The sequence below is a fragment of the Electrophorus electricus genome, chromosome 12, assembly GCF_041902795.1.
Source record: "Electrophorus electricus isolate QZ-2024a chromosome 12, ASM4190279v1, whole genome shotgun sequence".
In the NCBI taxonomy this organism is placed as follows: Eukaryota; Metazoa; Chordata; class Actinopteri; order Gymnotiformes; family Gymnotidae; genus Electrophorus; species Electrophorus electricus.
The window spans coordinates 9,985,913-10,004,209 of record NC_137508.1 but is presented as its reverse complement, the minus strand read 5'-3'; the positions used below and the strand labels follow the sequence as shown (position 1 = coordinate 10,004,209).

General features: G+C 41.0%; 1 protein-coding gene across 1 annotated transcript in view; it reads left to right on the top strand.

The window, feature by feature from the left end:
* Positions 1–7,640: 7,640 nt before the first annotated feature.
* The window catches only part of marchf8 (membrane-associated ring finger (C3HC4) 8), a 57,012-nt gene continuing 46,355 nt past the window's right edge, over positions 7,641–18,297 (top strand). Inside the window, exons 1-2 of the mRNA XM_081724776.1 lie at positions 7,641–7,699; positions 14,448–14,638. Of these exons, the coding sequence (XP_081580902.1) occupies positions 14,534–14,638 (105 nt within the window). The 5' untranslated portion in view covers positions 7,641–7,699; positions 14,448–14,533. The remainder of the gene's footprint in view (positions 7,700–14,447; positions 14,639–18,297) is intronic.

The following is an 18,297-nucleotide window of genomic DNA, read 5'->3' as shown; positions in this document are numbered from 1 at the left end:
TGCCATTTCTTAACAGTTAGGATTCTACTCTTGTGCAACATAAAGCATGAATTGACCCATTAAACCATGAAACTATGGAACAAATAACAAATCCCCCCTACAAACTGGATTTTGGTTTTACTTGCTTACTTGATATGAAATTGGATGCCTACTGCAGATACATGTTTGAGAAAAACTGGGCAACAAGAACTTGCCTAACAGGTTAATCTCTACACATCCACTCCTTCACCATGATTAAGCATCTTTTTTTCTTTTTGGAACAGCGAATCATGTGTCATCCATTTGCATAAAATACCCGTTCCTGACAAATGCTATATAATAATGAACTGGGCCTATTGTTCAAAAGAATATCTAAAGAATAACTTTTCCAAAGCCCAACACATGGCCTTTAGCCTTTCCTTTCCTGTGGCTCACACAATGCAAACACACAGAAGTGCCTGGGTACTCAATGAGAAAGGCAGAGAATTGCAAATGTAACCATACACAACAAATGAGCTACTAATGAATTCCAAGAAACACGAAAGGAAGCTTTCTAAAATCAATAGTTCCTGATTTTGTCTCTGTATTTATATCTGAAAATAGAGATCACTATAATCTGACATTCAATTTATCAACCAAATAATCGACACAGTAAAACCATTTATTTAAATAAGGTGAACCTTCCAATTAGTGTAACAAATTAGATGACCAGTGAAATTTCCATGAGTTTGTGTTTAAATGACATAGGAGGTCACCGCACCCAGAAAATAAGAGACAATTGGGGTTGATAGGAGGCACAGCTGACGCGCATGCCCTCTTCCATTGATTTTTTTCTCCTTCAATTTTTTTCACCTCCACTAACGCGGAAGTCAGTGACATGACGCATGCAATCAGATGGGGACTATGAAATAAACAAAACATCGCCTTTTAATCCGGACAAGGAAAAGGTGAGTAAAATCATTTTAAATAAGCGTGACCATACACTGGAAGATTAATTTATCCATTTTTGTTAGACATGCTGACGCGAAACATCCTAAAATTCCCCAGCAAGAAATTATAGGCATTACTCTCTAACATAGAGCTTGAATCGCATATCCGAATTTCTATACCCCGTGTCATTTTGAATTTGGCATTGTATTTCCACTCTAAAGCATAGTAATTTAGTTACTGCTTTTCGGTAATGATGTTCCTAATAAGAACTTGCCTTCTTCTCCGTTACGAGACTCGAATGGCTCAAATAGTCTACCACACAAAGCCCACACTTTAGTTTTATTTTAAGTAGGAAGTCGGTCAGTTCGTAAAATATCTGGTGTGTAAAACCTTTTATCCTAATAATTATCTACCTTATCTTACACTACACTAGTCAAAGAAAATAGTGTGTGAGAAAATTGTTGGAATATTGCACTGAAATTATCGTACCTAATTACTAATACAAATATTACATTATTTCCAATCGCAAATAGCCTAGAATATTTATATGCGATTCGATTACATTTATGCTTCTAAAAGTCAAATGTCTGAACCTGGTGAGTTCATTTTGTTTCATGACGAAGTAGGCGAATATCGAATCGGGTTTTGTTGAGACAACGCATCCAAAGACATACGATGCCTTTTGCAATCTAGTGACCGCGCCGACTAAGTCTATCATCACTCACTGAAGCCAAAATAGTCTGTACTCGTGTCTACAGCTGTACACAAAGTGTGGGGTCACTCGCGACTAACAAAATCGAGGATCGCAGTGGATGGCAGCAGTTCCAAACCCACAATCGCATCGATTCGGTGTTGCGGCACCTCGATGCATGCTTGTCGTGGGTTATGGATTACAACGCATCCATGTATGTAGCCTACTATCTTCAGTAATAATGACAGCATTTATTTTTTGCAATGTTGTTGTTAATAATAATAATAATAATAATAATAAACAATAATAATAATAATAATGTTATTATTATTATTATTATTATTATTGCTATTATTAGTAGTATTATTATGCATTCGTGTCTCGTCAGGTTTGGCATTTCTTTGTCATGGAATAATCTCTGAAGTACGTTAATGGGCATGGCCAGCACATTTCGGTCATATTAGCGAGAGTGTGTCAAATGGAACGAGCAGTGTGCTGTAAAACTAGTTCACTTGTTTTGCTGGTTAATGCAGGTTTTGCTCGCGTATCACTACATTACGCTACCAACTATGCGCTTCGCCTCGTCTTAGTATCTTGTATGACTTTGTTATCGCATTTAAGTTGCTAAATATTTTCAAGTAACCCTTTAATATTTAGTAAGTTGTCTGTGCGTTTATCATTAAACACTTTAATTTATATTTTTTTGCTGCTTCCATCAGTTTTGTTTCGGTTTCCGAAAGTGCAACGCCGAGCAGCCTGGAAATCTCTTGCTTAACATCCTCTTGCTGTGTCATCTTATTGTTCCTTTATTGTGGCCTCTCCTTTACGAATAACTCTGCATTCTGGGACTTATTTAGTGGTCCTGTCCATTTGTAGACACAACATTCATTCCTAACCTCTTTGGGTATAAGAGGGTAGATACCATCTTTTGGGTATATATTCAATAATGTTAACGTTTTTCTCATGCTGTTTTCAAATGCGGATGTATTACTGGCATAGTATACAAATTTTTCATTTTGAGCCTGTTTAGCATATAAGAAACCTGTGCTGAAAATAAGTGACCAAGTGTTTTGAGATTTTTGACCGATTTCACGCACTGTTGAAAATACCATGTGCACTATTTTTAAAGGTTTGTTGAAGGCTTTGTCTCGCCCAGCTGTGAAGCTGATTGGTGACGTCATTCCCACCTTCAACCAAAATTTGATACAATGGAAAGGTAACGGGTTGTTTTTATTTATTTGTTTGTTTTTGTTTTTGTTTATCTATCTATCTCTATTTATTTATTTATTTCACAGGAAGGGAAACTGCTGGGATGGATGTTCTTATATTGCACCAGCTTACAGTCAGGTCAACTGTGTTGTGAAACCTTGGTCACTTTATCAACACATCCCTGTTTAGGGACAGTATGGAGATCTATGGACCCTGTTGCATGCTGTCTCTGAGAACAACTGTGCCATCCCTTTAAAGGCTCAGTTGTGTTGTCCTAGTGACATGATGATTTTGTACATAGAGTCCAATTCCTCTCTCTGTACTCGTGTGCATGAAAGAGAGGTTGGCTGTGCTCAGTGGCACAATACTCAAGCTAAATTGGAGACACCTCTTCTACTCTAGTTTGTTTAATAGGATAAAGTAAAGTAACAGTATCTGTCACTGACTTGCAAGGTAATATTTATTGCTAAATACATCCGCATTACTTGATAATGTTCCTACTTACAAGTTTTTAGTACCGCACAAAGCTTCCTTTTTGCCCAGTCAGTTGACAATTCCTATGCAACAGTAACAATGGCTTGGTTATGAACAAATACCCAGAAACACAAGATTTTAATGACCTTGCAGAGCGATTAATATAAATGGAAAAGCAGCCAATAGGGTAGCAAAAAATTTGCTTGCAGTTGCTGCTGCCCAGTATATTTTTGCTATAAAAAGAAACCAAGTCTTCAAGGAAACCATATGAAGGTTGTGTTTCTGTCGGTAAGCAGAAGGCATTTTTATTAAGTGTTGAATAATTATTAATTTTGCAGTAGGTAAGCCATCACAGAGCTTTACAGTGACAGAATATAATGTATTGCTTCTGTGATGCAGAATCTGTCATTTATTTCAAGGCTAGCTGGAGGTGGAAGCCCTGTTTTGTCAGTATTGTAGGGAATAATCAAAGCTGCATCTTATCTTGTTGGCATGCTTGGCCCTGTGCATCCTTTGCTTCACAAAATGTTTATAAAAAATTTAATTCCAATGTCATATTCTGTTTGGCTATTCTGTTTGGGAACAAGACAAAGATCTGTAGGATCCTTGTGCTTGTCTCTCTCTCTCTCTCTCTCTCTCTCTCTCTCTCTCTCTCTCTCTCTCTCTCTCTCTCTCTCTCTCTATCTAAATATTAATAATGGTGGACAGATCTTGTTAAGGTGATGCAAGTAATTTTTTATTTGTTTCTTTTCTCTAACTGTCTGTGCTTAGTAAATTTATTTAGAAGTGTGAGGGCTTATCCCTCCTCATTCCTTCAGGGAACCAAGGGTCCAACATGAACCTGGATCTTCCCTTTCAGTTTCAGTGATTGATCGGGGGATCTGCATCATAGTTGTGCCCATACCACAGACCGTACCCTTGCCGTCTAAAAGCTCTGAATTCTCGGCTCAGCCACATATATCAGAAGGCCGAGGTGCTGGTGCTCTGGAGTGAGCTTAGCTGTGAGCAGGCTAGAGTGTCCCACACTGAGCAGATGATGGAAAAAATGAGAAACGCAGAATTGCATAACTCTGGACCTCAGCTATTCAGTCCAATCATCAGGGGTTTGTTTTAATGCTCCTGGGACTAGTATTTGCTGCCCACCCCCTTACCTGCCAACACAATTCTCATTGGTCTGTTAAGCAAAAGGGAGGATGTTAACCTAGAAAATGTAAAGGTTTGGAAGCAAAGTCCAACCCTTGGTAAAGGCCGAAGTGGTGATTGATAGGGCAGTGGGAAAAACGGGGTTTTCCTGCACTGATTTTGCTTTAGCGGTATCGCAGTGACTTTTGCCCTCAGATGCCTCCTGAAGCTGAGAAACAGCTGGAGTTTTTGTGACTCATGTTAGCCAAGGTAGGCCACATGTGGCACTGTTCAAAATTCTGCCTTTGGCTAGGTTGGAACATCTTGTGCCCTTGTTAATATAAGTGAACTCCAAATGTTCAACCCTGTTGAGCCTATTCCGTATCTTAAAATCTACCTCGGCTTGACCCCACAAGTGATTTGACTTGAATCCATCCATGTTACTGCCAGCTGTAAATATCTCTTATTGTACAAATGAGTTGAATGTCTTCGCTTTAGGGCTCTGTGTTTGGGGGAATTTGAGAGAATCGGTGCCTCCTCTGAGCTCCTCGATAGTCTCTAGAAAGAGATTCTGTACACTGGCACTGTGAGTCAACATGCATTGCTTGCACTGAGTGTGCTGTTGCCCTCTGATGTCCCTTCCTCTTTGTTCACTTGAGATTTTCTGTCCATTTCCCGAGTCTGTTGCCAGTGGCTTCACTCTCACTTTCAGAGGAAGTGTCCCTGAGTGATGAGGTTAGCTGAATCTACAGTACTCATTTTCAGTATCATCAGAATGTCCAGTGTTGTCCAGAGCTCTCTTTGGGAACTTATAATGACCCAGTGTTTGTTCAGTATTAGCATGTAACTGCGTTTATCAGAGTAATGCTTAGATTGTGCTTTGCAAGTATACTGAATTGGTGATCATGTTGCACTTTGAATGCCTTTTAATTTCAATTTTCATAACAAAGTTTCTGAACTCTTCAATATAGAAGGCCTAGGAGTTTTGTTTCATACAGGATATAGCTCTGTGCCATAGCCAAAATGAACATGCCCACGTTAAAGGAAATTGGCTGAAAGGCTATCGACAGTGTCTGTGTGTATGTGTAGGTGAGGCATGAGAAGAATCTTTTTAGTTTTTGTTTCACTCACTGGTTAGTATAGATGTGTGTTTGTTTTTTCTAAGCTATATTCTACAAGTTACTATAATACAGTATACATAGTATTCTGTTCACTACATTCAACTTTCTCTTGAACAGCATGTCAGTTTATTTTAGTCACTTTTTTGCATGTTTTGGTGAAAGCTTTTTTTTCCATGTCAAATCAAATATACAGTATTTTTGCTGTCACAGTTAATTAACATAATAAAACCTCTATTGTGAAGACATCACCGATTGAATGTCACATTTGTGATATTGTTAACATAACAGCACTATATCAGCGAAAACATTCTCTGTTTAAGATGCCTGCACGAGCTTGTACATTCTTTTGGGTTCTGTCTGCCTGTAAGGTTACATAACATCCTGGAATGCAGTTTCTGATGCATTCCTGTTCTTTGTGATTTGTCTAGTTTTAACTTGTGTGTGTGTTTGTAATGCAGGAAGTGCAGTGCTTGGCTAGACACACATTTTAAGATGTCATGTCATCTACTTTTACATATTAAATTTAGCCTAGATCAAAAGGAAACAGTCTAGTTCAAGCTAAACTTAATCGAATGGATATATGACTTACTATGAAAGTAAGGATAACCCAGCAGTCCTGCATCATGAGAGATCTTTTGCTGGCTTGGTAAACACAGCTCTATACAGTTAATGGGTATTGATCATATGTGATCTGCGGTGATTTGATTTCATACCATAAGTCTGTAGTAATTATTGCCCTAGATCTCAGACGTGGCATGAGAACGGGCCATTAAACAAAAATGTTTACGTAGTTCGTTCCAAAGGAAAACGGCACAGTTTAATAGAATAATTTTAAAACCTTGTACTTTAGAGTTTTGCTTCAGCTAAATAGTTATGCAGAAGTGGGTTCTTTTCTTTCTTTTTTTTTCCTTCTGATGTGTAAAGAAGCAGCCTTTTTAATTACACGAGAAGATGGTTTTTCCCTATGAGCTAAGAAGCCAGGCGTTTAATACTCTCTGTCCTGTGTGTCTGATGTCACATGCACATTTTAAAGGCGTGACCATGTCAAAGCTTTAAATGTACTGCTTGGCATATAGATTTTCAGAACAGCATTTATGACTGTGAAATACAGACTTACAAGTATTAGAAGGATTTGTGGTCAGTTTTGATTAGTTAATTTATGATTTTGTTTGCTGACTTGATTGCATCATTGAAATCAATGAGGAGCTTTTTTTTAATTTTTTAATTTTTTTATTTTGAGGTTTGAGCAAATTTCTTTGCCATCAAAGGAAAGTTCAGAATTCTCCCCTTGTTGCCTTGCAGCCTCAAAGCAAAAAGAATTCTGCTTCATATGCTCTGGAGTTCTTTCAGCAAACACAGAAATTCTTTTGTCTACTAATGTTACACCCAGGCTTGCTTATGTCTCACACGCGCGCACAAAGATGAGCCAGTGTGAGTAGGCTAGCTGTAAACCAAGGGAAATGATGTTGGAGAGAGTGTCTGTTGCCTTTGGCGTTAATGCTCTTATCTCGGGCTTTCCCGAATGCTGTATGGTACTGAATATTCCAAATGTCATGAGTTGGTCTGAGCTAACCTTGCCCTGCCCATAACACAGATTATTTGCCTATTCTATTATCAGTGGTCAGCAGACAAAAGAATGGGCTCATGTACTTTAGCTCCAGCCACTCAGCTTGACCTCTCCTCCTCCTGTTTGTGATGCTGTCCAAAGCCAAGGGCCTCCAGTGTTCATCTCACTCTTTGCAGCTCCGTGACTGGGCAATTTCACCTCCCGTGTTTTGTTTTTTCCAGCAAGGATCGTGTTGGGGCTGAATCCTAGCAGAAATCCGGCTAGAGGTTTGGGCGTCAGGTTTCTTTGTCTAACAGTTTGTCTCCAGTGTAACTTATTTTTAGTCCAAAGATATTTAAGTAGTAGTTTCCATTCAAAGTGCGGGAGCCTGATGTGACTGTCATCACATGAATAGATTTAAAGCAGCCACAGGCTTTGTTATGCAGACGAAGCACGATACAGACTATAGCATTATTCTGAGAATGTGATGGACTGGAACTGCCATCACTGCTTTTCTGGAGCTGTGCGCTGCTTAACAAATCGAGTTTGATTTATTTATTTTTTCTGTTTCCAGGTGGACAATGGTATCCACTGAGGATACAGAATGTAGAAAGCATTGGGTATACTGTGAGTATACTGTTCTGTCATGAAGTTAAATTCATTACATGAAGGACCTTGTATACTTAAAAGTACATGCTCTAATATTTTGTGTCTTTGGGGCTTCACTACAGTGCTGTTCACCTGTAGCTCAGTTATGCATTGCTGATGAGATTGCCGATGAATGGTGTAGATTTACTGTCAGAAAAAAGTCCCTATTTAAGGTGTGATGTGGCTCCATAACTGCTGCAAACATTGCTCATCATTGTTCTGCTGGTAGCATAGCAACCGGGAGCTTTATTTAATGTCAAGGAGCTAGCCACTGTGATTCGCTCCAGTTCATGAGGAGAAATCAATAATCCAGAATTCCACACTTCCTGTTAAATGTCCTGCCCCACGGAGTATGGAAATTAATACTGATGGCAGTGGCCAATGATGTAGCTCACACTTCCAACCCAAAACAAGGATTTGATTTAACTAAATGTTTTTCCTCCACATTATGCAATATTGACATCTGTGGATTTGGGTGGGTGACAACATTTAAGAAATGAAATGTAACTAAACATTAAGCTTTCATGTAGAAAGGATAACTTTTATTTCTTCTTTTAACTTGGTCATTTTATGGCTGTAGTTCCCCCCCCCCCCCCAAGATTTGAAATGTTTCGTTGCACTCTGTTTGCAAAATGTCATCAGCTGCCACTGTGTGGTTTTTTTGTTTGTGTGTTTTTGTTTTTTTAAAGCCAGAGGTTGTCTGCTTTATGAGGTGTGCTTGTTAAAGCCTGTGGACGGATTGCCTCAGAAGAAAGCATTATTTACCTCTAGGCAGAGCACTCCTGTTCTGTGCAATAGAGTGATGCATTCTTTTGATTCAGGGCTGATGTTTGTGAATTTTGAAGACAATTAATTTTTTCCCTTCATTTTGTGACCAGTCACAATATTCCTTACAAGCTGTTCTTATTCATCCTCTTTTGTATTAAAAAAAAATCTTAAAAACAAAATTATTCACTATAGAGACCATTTTATTGTCTGCTCACGTATTAGGTCTAATTGAGAACTCAGGCAGGTAGACTGACTCTTTTGAAATGTCTGTCAGGGTTTTTCTTCTGCCACAGTTTTGCAGTTAAAGACCTTTTATGAGGGCAATGCATTTTTCACTTCTCCAGCATTTCAGCACCACTGAGCTAATGGTATTGTCTAATTACCATAAAGTGGAAATTTACAAATATTATGCGGAAGTGGAACTTTAAATGTTGTGAATCTGACCTTTTTTTGGTCATGCTGCAAAGGCAGGCAATTTGCAACAAATTCACAGAGCCTCAAAAGCACGGCGTGTTCAGAAGAAAACATGATGATGATTGTGATTTTATTCTGCCCTTTTATTTATTTTCCTTTCACTGTACTTTTAGAGTTGGAGAGAAGAAAGTGTCACTCTGCGTTGGTGTGCACAAACAGCAAATGGGCTGGAATTAAAACATAAAAAAAGGGCTCATAAAACAAATGGCTTTTATTATTGAAAATAACCATTTGAACCATACAGTGCAAATAAAGACAATATGATCCTAGTAGTGTACAGTCAGGTTGTACTTTTAAGAGTAAGTTTTCAATGTGGAAAGATATATCAGTTATATTGGTGTCTGTATAGCTCCTTGTTACGGGTCAGTGGCGTGAAGAAGCAGATATGCTTTCCTGTAGCATTAGGGAAGTCTGCAATAAATGGGATTCATATAACTATGCTGAACTGCCAAGCAGCATTATATGTAAACATCAAATGTACAAATCTATGGCATCAGTAATGCTGCTGCAGAGTTTGCAATAGTGCTTATAATGTATGTGCACCATAAGGTATAGTGCAGTCTGTAAGTAACTAACAGTGAGGCAATTCAGGACATTGCATTTATATAATGAAACTGTGATTATGCATTAAGGTTAAAGTGCAGACTGTTCACTTTTAATAGTAAATGCTCAAGGGTCCATGTCTAAAAGAAGGCTCTGAACCCTCTATGGTTTATCTAGTATAGATCACCTAATCAAATTATAGCTCCAGTTTGGTACTCAGGAGTAACCTGAAAGTTGTTGTTTTGTACTCAAGCATCGAGGATTTGAAAAAGAGCAAAGAATCCAGGACAAACTGTAAAAATCAGATTGAACTGTGTATATATTTACTGTGTTTGTGTGTCTGTGTGTGGGTGCATGCATGTGTTGTACACATCTCCCAGAACATAGACCTCCTTCTCTAAGATGCTGTTACTGTAGACCTAAATTACTGTTGAATCCCTGTTCTAAACAATGTTACAAGATCTGATCTGCTGTCAGTGACAAAATATTAAAATTGATGTATTCACAGAGATGAGCAGGGATGGAGGCTAAATTTGCAGCTAATCAGAGTCCAAATCCTGACTTTATTTTACATTTATCTTCACATTTAACCTCTAACCTGGCCAGTACATTCTCCTTAATTGCATGCTTCCTTTTGGCAGTACTATTAGACAGCATGGTCTCTGGTTCATTGCTATACTGATGAACAAATCTACATCCACGCCACACCCTCAAACATGTTGCCACCTTTTTGTTTTGATTAACTGCCTGACTGATGTAAAGACCTGGCTGGCTTCCATTAAATAATATTACATTTGAAGCCATTCTATTTGCATCCCCAGCCAACCTGAATATTACAGATTTTGTTATGCCCTCCATAGTCGGTCTTGTTTTCAACTTAGATTCCACATTGTCATTTGATGGTTGCATTTAAAAAATATCACCAATACTGCATACTTGCATCTCGGTAACATTGCCAAATTCGTCCTGCTCTTTCCCAGTCTGTAGCTGATCTCCTTACCCATGCTTTTATCCTATCTAGTGTAGACTACAGCAATGCTGTTCTTGATGAATTTCCTGCCTGTGGATTAAAAACATTGCTGAATGTCCAGCGCATGGCTGCTAGCATTTTTGGATAGATCATTTTAAAAGAACATGCAACTCTCATACTTAGATTTACGCTGTTTTGCTGTTCACGTTTGCATACAGTACAGAACTTTTGATTTGTAAGTGCCGTCATGGTCTGTATTCATCTTCCCACTGTTCTTCTGATGTTGGCCTGCTCGTGGACCATCCCTCCAGGCTCTGGAGAAGGAGTTGTGTGGTAGACATTTCGTATTTCTGGAGGGGCCAGAACAGGGACAGATATACAAAGGCTCTTGTATTTTCATGGTGGTGTTGGGTATCATGAAACACACTTATGAACACTTTTAAAAAAATTATTATTATTTAACCAGGATTGCCAGTGTTCATTAAACAAAGAATGTTTAGTATAAATAAAATATTAATTGGACATAGTGTTAAGGAGTAGGCAGTGTTAAGCGCTTCCTATGTGTATCCCACTGCACAGCAGGCTTTCATACTTGCTTGTCAACTGACATTTCTCCCACCCTAATCCAACATGCAAGGCCCATGCTCCTGTATAGGCTTGTTTTAAAGCTCCTGATCATTAAAGCACACACCATTTGTCCATTTCCTGGGCGTGTGTGTGTGTGTGTGTGTGTGTGTGTGTGTGTGTGTGTGTGTGTGTGTGTGATTGGAACTTTAGAACCCCAATGAATGTTATTTTTTAAACTACTTTTTTATATATATAAACTGGCTCCTCCCACTACTAATTCAGAAGCACTTTGCTTGTACAGCTGATGAAGGACCTCTGTTCCAAACGTACTGTTTCTCTGTTAACTGTACTTTACTACAACTTTTTATATATAATTTCATTCAGCTTTGCTTCATGGCATTATTTAAGGAAGATCATATCACAGCCTGCAGGCAGTGTTCACTCTGGACTCACTCAGAAAGGCATGACAGCTGATAAACCATGAGATGTAGATACAGATAGAGATTAATCTCCAAGACATCTAGTGGATCCAAACACTATCTGGTACAATTTAAGACCCTGTGATTTAAGTTAAGAACAAGATGGAATAATATGACTTCCTCCCTGCATGCGCTGCCTTAAACTGCTTTAGTATCTTTGCTGTTTTCATTTTTTTTCAGTCCATGGGGATTTTCTAACTATGCATCTTCGGCGAGGTGCAAATGAGGAACCTTATCTGGAGTCGCTGGATTCTTATTGCTTACCATTTTACTGTGAATGGCCATTGCAAGTTTATTGTGGCTTCTGGGACTAGGAATACCTGAAAAAGATGGGGTTGACCCCTACAGTTGGATTGGTCTTCTGTTGTTGAGCTCAGGTCATTAGTGCTGAGTATTGTGCTATGCATGGCTCTAATAGTACACAAATTATTTATGATTACTTTTGTAGTCGAGTACTTTTGCAAGACACTTTTTAAGCACTGAATATTAGCAGAATTAATATATGGCAGTTTGCAGAGTGTTTGCACTGTGATCCAATACTTCTCATGTTGCTCATTTTGACTTTGACAGTCCAGGATAGTAAAGCTGGATATCTCTCTATCTCTCTATCTCTCTATGTGTGTGTGTGTATATATATATATATATATATATAATATGCGCGCACACACACACTCTTGGAACTTTAGAACCCCACTGAATGTTATTTTTTAAACTACTTTTTTATATATAAACTTGCTCCTCCCACTACTAATTCAGAAGCACTTTGCTTGCGTAACTGATGAAGGACGTCTGTTCCAAACGTTCTCTTTCTCTGGTAACTGTACTTTATATATAACCTGACATGGGAAAGGAACCAATCGGTCCCTGCACTCTCAGTTTTTCCCCTCCTTGAACTGCATTATGACCTCTCAGACTGAATAGCTTGATGAATCTAGAAAAAAATTTGCTCTGCTCCTGTTGCGCATAAAACAGGAATCCAGGAAGCTTGCTTTGTTAATGACACAAAAAACAAGCCAACTGGGCTGGTCATATGATAGCAACACCTGCTGACTGGATTTTGCTTGTATGCTTCCTTGGGGTTGGTTGATGCATAATGCAGCTCTCTGGTAGTCTGGGGTTATATAGCATTTCAGCTCAAGCCTCACAAAATAGGCTGTAGTATCAAGAAAACTATTTCAGTGAGCTTTTTTTCCCCCCCCACATTGCCAAACTGAACAACCTTTTGAACTTTGGTATTTTGAGACATTGGAAAATGTTGTATGGTTAACATGTGCCTATTTGCCTAGTTGTTGTTGTTGTTGTTGTTGTTTTCTATATTAAAAAAAAGCAGAACCCCCCCCCCCCCCCCAAGTAAATAAATCATTTCCTTTTGCCAGTCATAGTTATTTATTCCTTCTACATTGCCTGTTGTCAGTTTTTTTTAGCTGGACTAATGCCTGTTGTTGGCTATATGTAAAGGAGGAAAAGGATGAAATACTGGAATATCGATGCATTTTCTCAGCCAGCCCTTTCTATCAGCCCTTTTCAGATATTTCTTGGTTTTGTTTTGTTTAGCTTTTTAATAGATGCCCAAGCAAGAGGTACTCCACTAAAGTGATACCCAGAAAAGATCCAAACCAGTTTGTGGCAAAATGTTTTTGACATGTATACTATAAATTAGAGCTCATCAGATTCCTGATGCTAGACCAGTGACCCTGAAGTCATTTTATAGGTTTTGTACCCAGTGCAGAGCAGTGTGCATATTTTGAAGTTTTGGATAATTTTGATGAACTCTCTCTGCAAGCCTAATGTATTCTACCTATATTAAGATCTCTCGGTGAACCTTGTTTTATCAATGTGCTGACTCCATGCTGCATGGCTTGAAGCAGAGGAACCAATGTGTCTTATTGATAACTGATGCTGGACCTGCCATTAATAACTGATGCTGGAGCTGTCTCTCAGAGTGGACCACAGACTCTTAGAGTTAGGTTTACAGAACTTGTTTGGTAACCTTATTTATCCAGCCTTTCCTGCGTGTGAGGTGTGTAACGTGTTTAGTGGTAACTACCATCTCCTGTGTGTCAAGGTGTCATTATGGATGCTTTTCCCATCAATACTACAGGTTCCCGAAATGACCATAGCCATTTATAAAGCACCACTTAAACCTCACTGAAGCTGCGTGCCGCTCTTGACAATAGTGGAGGTACTTTATTCCCAGCGGATGTTCATCCAACGAAGTGGTCTGCTCTCGCGTTTGGGCTCTGGCCCCGAGTCACTGAATGCGATTGCTATGCCTCCACCCCAACACACAAAGCTAAGCCTGCATGGCCGCACTGAGCTGACCCCATTTTTTCTCCCGGCTAGAGCTCTTTGCCATTGGCCAGTTCCCAGCTCTGCCCATATGGTGGCATAGCGCACTTGGCACAGGCCATACCAGAGAGAAATGTAAATGCTGGGTGAGTAGCTGGACAAGGGTAAGAATGCAGGTTATTTCTAAGTGGGAACTGTATAACTTCTCAGCATGGGAATAGTACTCACTTTCCTGTGAATAAGCGCCTCATTATTTACAAGATCAAGAAGGCGACTAGCAGTGTGTCTGTAGTGCCAAGGCATTACGACTTTGTCTCCATGATGTATTGTAATTGTGAATGTTTTGGCTTACATGAATTGTGATTATTGGATATTTCAGTGTAAACTCTCAATAGAAATGTGTATTACATCTTTCAATGGGAATATCGGAGTCAAGAAAATTTCAGATATTTGTTAGTGTTCTCATTTGCTGAGGGGAACTGCTTATAATGATTGTAAGCTACTCCTACAAGGAATGCATTAATTACACCTTTGTGCAATTAACTGCTTGGAGCCCTACTGGTAATTTTTGCAATTTTTCTGTCAATGTCTGGCTGTGTCAGTGCTGGTGTACAGTCTCCTTCTCCCTCTCCCTCAGGTTGGGATTAATGGTTCTCCGCATCATGCTGCTGGTGGTGGGCTGGTTCCGGTTTGAGTGTGTGTGAGCTCCACTGGCCTGCTGGGATGAACATGCCACTGCATCAGATATCTGTCATCCCCCGGGATGTCACTTCCTCCAGGGGGTCGGGCAGCAGTGGGAAGGCCAAGGACAAGGACCGGGACAAACAGGTGAGCTTCCTCCATGCCGTAGAGACCAGCTACCTCTCCAGTCCTCCACTTTAATAAGCCCATGGTTCATTTCTGTAGCTCCTTTCAGTGGTTGGCACAGCCAGAAGTGGATCTCCAGGCACTCTGTGCTGCAGTCCCTGTAAAAATTTGGGTTTACTGCATTCCTGCTGTTTTGTTTTGCTGCTTGTGAAAGCACAGGCAGTGTAACACCTTCCCTCCATTTTCATGCTTTGGCTACAATAAGGGAAGTAGGTGAGCCAGAGGAAGGGGTGTGAGTGTGTGGCGAGGAGGGTGGGGGGTTCCAGTAAGAGAAGTTGAGCAGGATGATTAGGCAAAACCTACTATATGACAAGAACTAGAAAAGAAAGTGGCTGTTCCTGTAATACAAGGCTCATCCAGACTCAGTTTTCTTTTGCTGTCCAGCAATAGCCTGAAATGAAAACCTCAGAGATCCTCCCTGCCCCCTCCAAGGCTGGAGCATGTGGGTTAAGGTGGGGATTAGTGTCCAGCGTCAAGCCTATGTCTGGGCTCCTGCCCAGACATTAGGACCGCAGGCAGCTCCACTCACTTCATCCTGGCAAGGTAATGACATCAGGCTGTGTCAGGCCACCAGGAGGCCAGATGTCTGTAGCTTGAGCCACGCAACGGAAGCAGTGCTATCTCTCAGCATTGTAGGGTGATGAGTAGGTCTGCTATGAGTTTTCTGGTTTTTGTTTTTTTGCCGAGTCACTGGTTCATAACTTTCTCAGTGCATGTTTGAGCTCACTGTTTACTGTAAGCCCACCCCCACATATACACTCTCATTCAGGCATTCATGCATGCACAAGCACTTCTGCAGCCTTGCAGGAAAGGCTAAAATACCTCGACTGTGCCATCTGTTTTAGTCCTGGAGATTGTTTGAGGAAGGTGATTGGGAGATGACACTAATGAGCATGCTATCAGTGGACAGCCATGGGCTGCCAAGGTTTGTCAAAGCCCAGCAGAAAAGAGACTTAAGTAGCTGGAAGGTAATACTTGTATACAAACGCATCAGTCACTAATCCTGGCTGGTTTCAGAGTGATCATCTTCCAATGTGCACTGCATGCCACAGCTTAAAATAAACCCTAGATAAAGGTGCTATCTAAGTCGCTGACAGCACCACTCAGTGCTTCCTGATCTTTAAACGCACAGTTAATGTGTCTGCCCTGGTTCATTGGGCCCAGTTCACTTCTCTTAATTGTCTGTTGTGCTGTTGAATTCCTCAACTGTCATGGCAGTGGGTTGCTTCACCTCAGGCTTGTGTCCTCACTCTCATTGGGCCGTGACGAGGCTCCTGCAGGCTGCTGCCTATATGGGCGCAACGGCACGGTGTGCTGGATGCCACTGCCACTTTCACTCGCGCACACTCCTTTTGGCCTTGTGGAGTGAGGTTAGCCCGCTGGTGCTTAAGCATTGGCCTGGATGGCACAGAGTCTTCACACAGCTCCATTAAGTGCAGACGCTTCCAGTTTGCAGATTTTGGCTTCAAGATTCTCACAGGGATGGTGGAATTTGCACGTGGGCGTTAGTCGGTGAATCAAAGAAAAAGGGATTGTTCTACATTTGGGTCTTGTTCAAGAACATGATGCGCACAGTCTGTCAAACCTCCAGCAACACGCCCGGACGCCCTATTCAGAGCCAAGGTCTGATTCGGGTTTTCGCATTACCTTCACTCTCACCCCAGTCAACTTCTCACATCTTGCATTATCAGCTGCTCTGAGATTTACTGGTGCACTTTTTGACTGTATCTTTAATGTACAGATATCAGCATGGCTCTTTTGCCTTGCACAGAAGGCCTGCCTAGTCTGTGTGTGTGGCTGTTGCGCTTGCCTGGGTTCACTGCACCCATAGAGCTAGTTGTAGGGGTGGGTGGGTGTGTGTCTGTGTTCATGCTCTCCCAGCATGCACAGCAATGCCTGGCACTCAGTCAGAGAGTGCCCAGCCCATCTGCTTGTTGCAGACAACTCCTCTTCTGTGTGCCTGTGGATTAAAATAAATAAATAAAAAAAACCACTTCCCTCTGCTTTAGATTCAGTGTCCGCTGCCTTTCACACACAAAGCGCTCGCAAATGTTCATGGCAGGACAAGTGGGTCACATGTCCTGGATGTGAAGACGTGCTGCTATTTCTTTTGCTGTTTGTTGACTGCCTCACTGTTTTCAGACGAGGTTGGCCATCGTAAAACTGACCCATGTGAATCATGCTGGGCCGCCTGTTTGCGTCCCGCTGCACCCTAATACATATTGATGACATGATTAAAGACATCGCTGCCTTGATTGATTAGTATGTAATGATGAAGCAGCTTATGTTGGCTGCATCAAGTGACTCTCTTCTTGGATGCATCTATGGCGCCGATCACTGCTCTGGAGGCAGGGTGGAAATGGGTAAGAAATCCAGAAAGTCCAGTCTGATCGGCTGGTGACTTCCAGGGAATATATACGCCCTCTTCTCTGGAGAAGACTTTTTCTGTTTTTGATGTTAAGTTGGGCGTGGGTAGTTTACACACCCATGTTTGACTAAACAGCATCTCTACACACACTTCAAGTGAACCAGAACAGGAGAAATGTTGTGTATTCAAGGCTTCTCCGTGCTGTGGGTATTTAAATACTATTTTGTTTATTTGCACCAAAGAAAAATTCAAAAAATAAAACAAACCCCCCTACTGTGCTGTGGTCTCTGGCTGGGGTGATTCTCTCAAAGGCCTAGTTGATGCACCTGGTGCCTGCCTGTGAAGGACGGGGTGGAACAGGAGCAGGCTGGGACTCACCCTGCTTCCACTTCTCTGGATCCTGTCCAAGCAACTTGAATTGCACTGGACAAATGTGCATGAAGCCTCATGAAGTACCTTTACTTCGGACAACGTTTTCATGACTCACATGGCAGTATTACACGGGCCAAACATCAGGGCTGCCATTTTGCCCAAAAGTATTTCTTGCAGAATAAATCAAAGCTTGCCAACGTGAAGGCCGACAGTCTCGTAGCTCTGTGAAGTAACGTATGTCAGTGAAGGCACCAGGCTGCTTGAGGGAATGCAGCTGCAGTACGTCGGCAGGGTTTTAATGCAGGTGCTATCTTGCTGGGGCACTTTTCAAGCGTTGTCAACACTGTAATCTCTCTGGTGGAGATGAAGTTGCCATTTTGATTACTGACGTGCCTGTTGAACCCACTGACTTTTGTTCGATTCCCTGGTTGACATTAGGAGTGTTATTGCCACAGCTTGTAGCGTGTGCTAAGTGCTGGGCTAACAGACAAATCTGACAGCAGTTTGCATGGACCATCAGCGTGAAGAAGGCATTCCAATTTCTCTGTATAGGAAGCACCTGTAAAACACATTTTTAGTTCTGCTTATCGCAGTTTTAAGTTGATGTTTCTGACCTACCAAATGGCCAGCCTCTTGCAACAAAGACAAACTTTGAAAACATGCAGGTGGTCTGGCCACTTGATACAAAGACTGGATTTGGTGGGGGGTGGCTGGCCCTTCCCTTTCACAAACATTGAAAATGTACTTTTAATGTACATGTGAGTCTGCACTATCAGCACAGATGACTGCTCCTCTTTCTGTCTGAATATTACTGATAGATAGGCAGTTTGCTTCAGCATGGGCAACATTTGATTGCGAAGCAGCTTGCTTTTTCTTTTCT